Genomic DNA, 5,076 nt, shown 5'->3' with positions numbered 1-5,076 from the left:
ACACACACACACACACACACACACACACACACACAGTACCACTCAAAAGTTTGGGATCAGCAAGACTTGCAATGTTTTTTAAAGAAGTCTCTTCTGCTCATCAAGGCTGCATTTATTTGATCAAAAATACAGAAAAAAAACAGTAATCTTGCAAAATGTTATTACAATATAAAATAATGGTTTCTATTTTAATATCCTTTAAAATACTATTTATTTCTGTGACGCAAAGCTGAATTTCCATCATCATTACTCCAGTATAAAGTGTCACATGAGCCTTCAGAAATCATTCTAATATGCTCATTTATTATTAGAATTATCAATGTTGGCAACAGTTGTGCTGCCAAATATTTTCTTTGGAAACTGCGATACTTTTCAGGATTCTTTGATGAATAAAAACTTAAAAAGAACAGCATTAATTGAAAATATAAATATTTTCTAACAATATAAATCTTTGCGATCACTTCTTAATTTAACATCCTTGCTGAATAAAAGTTTTAATTTCTTTCAAAAAAAGAAAGAATAAAAATGTACTGACCCCAAACTTTTGAACTGTAGTGTAATATATATATATATATATATATATTTTTTTTTTTTTAATGTCCCAGCACTAATCTTGACATGGGAAGGTTTTTTCTCCAAATCTATCACTATTGCTATTATTTGCTTATTAACTTATTTGCATTTACATTAATCAGCAATAAATTACTGCATTACCTACTGACACACATTTTAGAAAAGAAACAGCCACAAACTACACAGACATTTGGCTATTGTTTAACATTTGTTTTTACACATGCATGGACTAAATGACATCTGCTGACAACAAACTGCTCCAAAGCAGGAAGCGTTTACATTTAGATGAATGTTTTCCAGACAAGCGTTGTTCTCTTGGGAATAACGTGCACTGATGACTGCACAATAGCACCAGGAATGTGTGAGAATGAACGAAACCGGGTCATGCTAACTGCAGCAGATATGAACAGTAGAGCCCGACCGATATATCGTGTAGCCGATATTATCGGCCGATACGAGTCTGTCGCCGATATATCGGTATCGGCTAATATGCCGCTGATAAGAATTTATTTTTACAGAACATATAACGCAGATAAAATGCTTGAAATTATGTAATTACTTAGTTTGTCCAGCAGAGCGTGCTCCATTGTTTGCTACTGGTGACCTGGATGAAACGCTTTAAAACTTAAGTCTATGGAAAACCATTGAAACTTTGAACGGCCATATCTCTGTAAAGACGTGGCGAATCCACACCATAATTCGGGGGATGCCTTCAGCTCAAGGAACCCTCTCGAACGCGAATCGAGTGTATGTCTAAAGGCCCTCTTTCGAATGTGACCACCCCTGTGTCGATAGCCCCCAGGGTTCGGGAGTTATGGGTGGTTAAATTCACGGCCCGACGCCCCGGGGGGCTACTGACGCGCGGAGTGTGCCATTCGAGAGGGCTCCTCAAGCTGAAGGGATCCCCCGAATTTGGTGGAGATCCACCGGTGCGTTCGCAAGATAGTGACACTAGCCAACACTTTCCCTTCAGTAAGGAGGTCTCTTGTTCAGGCAGCATTCAAGCATTGGCTTATTCGACCGTAAGTGCCCTGCGAAGTGGACTTCACATGATATTCCGCCATGATTCCAGTTCCAAGGGAACGTACACGTAACATTCAAAGGGCATTAAAGTGCGCGAGACGTGAATTTATATTGCATTTATTTACAGAGGTATATTATGTCACACTTCTCTAGTAACTTTCGTCTGTGTGTGAAGACAGTAGCGCAAATTCGTGAATGAATGTTCCGAAGTGAAATAAACTTCAACGGAATAAAGTTGAATGGAATTGAATTGAAGTTGAATAACCTTCAACTTTACTGTTCAGTGCACTGATGTCAGACTCATTTTGGATAATAAAGTTTATTGTTAAATGCCCTGCCTCCATCATTACATATCTTTGTCAGGTCATTATAAGTGTTTGATCACCACATTTGAGTGATCATTGCAAAAAATGTGTTTATGTATATATATTCTGTTTATGTATATAATGTATTCTATATATAGTACCAGTCAAATGTTTGGACACATGAACGGGAAAGTGTCCAAACTTTTGACTGGTACTGTACTATAATATACACAAAGAATATCGGCCGATATATCGATATCGACCTTTTTTAATCCCTAATATCGGTTCCAAAAAAAACCCATATCGGTCGGGCTCTAATGAACAGAAATAAGGAGCGCAGGATCATGGGAGTTGAGGAGTGACAGACTCACCAAAGGTTTTCTCCAGATCCTCACATCTCCTCACTTCGTTCACAAACTTCCTCTGGAACGCGTTCACATTTGGATTCAGCTGAGATGAAGATTTCAGACAAAGACGTGTCATTTATCCTCTTTGTGACAAAGCCAATGTAAGGCAAAGGCACGTTAAAAACATGTAAACGAAGCACAGGGTTCCTACAGAACAACAATAAAAGAGAGCAGAGATTCTCTCACGTCTCTGAACTCCACGATTCCCAGCTCTCCCAGTTCACTGACACAGTTGTAGGCCGATCCCGACTGGAGGAAGAGCTGTACCAGACAGACCTCTTCACTGCGGAACAGAGAGCCCATGACCTGAAACACACACAGATCACACAATCAAACCGCATTAATGGCTTCTTCTGAGACACACTAGGATGATGCTTGTGTGAACAGACATGGCACTTCCTCTTCTGCTTTGAGTCAGTAAGCGTGTGAGCATGAGTGTGTGTTCCTCTCTGAGGGACTTGTCATGCTTCATAAAATCACCTACAGTAAAGCAGAAAATGACTGTAAAATCACAGGGTTACACGGGCAATGTCAAACTACATCAATGTTTTTAACAATCTATTTGAATTTATTTAATATATTAATAATATATTTTAAACAAAACCTATTTTGTATAATTATCATGTATATGCATATGTATTGATCCAATATAAATTCAATATATATATATATATACACACACACGTTACAAAAGAAAGCAATAAGGATTGTAAAACGATTTGACTATTACAAACCAACAAACAAATTGTTTATTAAATTACATGCTTTTGAAATTTGTTAATTTAGTTGATTTCTCTAATGCACACACAGATAATGTATAAAGTATATAATAATATACTTCCAAATTGTATCCAGAGGTTGTTCGCAATAAGAGAAAGACAGTACAAACTAAGAGGAATATATAGCCCATGTTTAAAAAATGTTTTAAATAAGGGCAAGAACTACTGGTAATATAAAAAAATAGATGTATATCTTTCAAAGGGGTAAACCTATGGAATAATTGTGATAAGGAATTAAAATTATGTAACTCACTTTGTACATTTAAGAAAATGTTTCAAAACTAGGTGATAAATAATGATATATGAATAATATATATGAATAATTTGTGTTCGTAATACTTAAACTATTGTAATAATATGTGAAATGTGTACTTTTTTAATCATGCATGTTTGTGGAAATGTCTTTTTGTTTCTCTTGTATTATCACATTTTCATTGAATTCACCGAATTCAAAAATTCTGTGAAAAAGTGACCTAAATAATTTTTTTGTTTCCAGAGGTTGTTCGCAATAAGAGAAAGACAGTACAAACTAAGAGGAATATATAGCCCATGTTTAAAAAATGTTTTAAATAAGGGCAAGAACTACTGGTAATATAAAAAAATAGATCTTTCAAAGGGGTAAACCTATGGAATAATTGTGATAAGGAATTAAAATTATGTAACTCACTTTGTACATTTAAGAAAATGTTTCAAAACTAGGTGATAAATAATTATATATGAATAATATATATGAATAATTTGTGTTCGTAATACTTTAACTATTGTAATAATATGTGAAATGTGTACTTTTGTAATCATGCATGTTTGTGGAAACGTCTTTTTGTTTCTCTTGTATTATCACATTTTCATTGAATTCACCGAATTCAAAAATTCAGTGAAAAAGCGACCTAAATAATTTTTTTGTCGAATTGAAATGGAATTGTATGGAGTTATGCTGAGCTCCTTTCAACTGAGAGACTACATGGAATATGTGACCTTATAATAATTTAATCCATGATGATGTCGCAGAAAAATGATTTAATCCATGATGATGTCCAGAAACATTGAAGTGAACTTAAAAAGGCTAAAAGGTTATTGTGAAAAAAAACTTGAAAGAAAAGGTGACCTGTTACAGTATGTGAAATATACACCATTCCTTATACATTCATGGACAATATCTTCCATCTATAACTGATGTTGACTGGAAAAAGGTGGTATTTGTGATTTCTACATTTGGGCCACACTTACTAACGCACTGTGCATATGATCAGTAGACCACGTGATCTCACTTTGATCACATGCATCCTCACAGGTTTTGACAGCTAATCACTAGCACTAACAGAAGGACACATGAGATCTAAAACAGCTCAACATCTCTGGACACTGAACCGACAGCAGCCAATCGAGCCTGAGCAAACCAAGCCCATGCTAATCGAAGGAATGAATGCTGAAACACAGGGAAACACAAATCTGGGCCACAGTTCCTCTTTCTACAGGAATCCCGCTGCATTACAGGACAAACTGTTTTAATGAGGAAGCTTGTTACAATTCCTCCGTCTATATTATATCATTTTATCGGATATACTTTTGGCTGTTTGTTCATTTGAATAATGCATGACACAAAAGTTTCATTTTGGTTTCCCTGACACTATAAAACATCACGAACAGCAGTTGGGTATCGATTAAGTGTGATTTGATGATGTTCAGATGCTGAAAGAGTCGAGACTGGCGGGGTAACGTTACAGAATACGCATCAAACAGTGTCACCAGCAGTGCACACATCAGCGGTGATCTGCAAACTTACCGGATGATACGACACCGACAGCGACGAAGATCGAGCTCAGCCTCTGGACGTGAGTGTGTCTTCTTGAAAGAATAAAGTTCTAACAGCTGCACTGAGAACCACGAGCTTCCTGTTTCTTCACACAGTCATGTGAGCAGCTCATCACGTGACTTCAGGGCCCCAGCTGTCTGTTCGTGTCACGTGACTTCAGGGCCCCCCCCAATACT

General features: G+C 36.5%; 1 protein-coding gene across 2 annotated transcripts in view; it reads right to left on the bottom strand.

Moving 5' to 3' along the window:
• tcirg1b (T cell immune regulator 1, ATPase H+ transporting V0 subunit a3b) overlaps window positions 1–4,999 on the bottom strand; it is an 18,449-nt gene extending 13,450 nt beyond the window's left edge. For both annotated transcript variants that reach the window (XM_016237250.1, XM_016237251.1), the window contains exons 1-3: window positions 4,871–4,999; window positions 2,495–2,614; window positions 2,273–2,351 (exon numbers count right to left, since the gene is read on the bottom strand). In XM_016237250.1, coding sequence (XP_016092736.1) covers window positions 2,273–2,351; window positions 2,495–2,611 — 196 coding nt within the window. In that variant the 5' untranslated portion in view covers window positions 2,612–2,614; window positions 4,871–4,999. The remainder of the gene's footprint in view (window positions 1–2,272; window positions 2,352–2,494; window positions 2,615–4,870) is intronic.
• Between the last annotated feature and the right edge of the window lie 77 nt (window positions 5,000–5,076).

This window comes from Sinocyclocheilus grahami, unplaced genomic scaffold, assembly GCF_001515645.1.
Source record: "Sinocyclocheilus grahami isolate Dianchi unplaced genomic scaffold, SAMN03320097.WGS_v1.1 scaffold509.1, whole genome shotgun sequence".
NCBI lineage: Eukaryota > Metazoa > Chordata > Actinopteri > Cypriniformes > Cyprinidae > Sinocyclocheilus > Sinocyclocheilus grahami.
The sequence above is the reverse complement of the archived record's forward strand: the minus strand, read 5'-3'. Positions and strand labels throughout refer to the sequence as shown.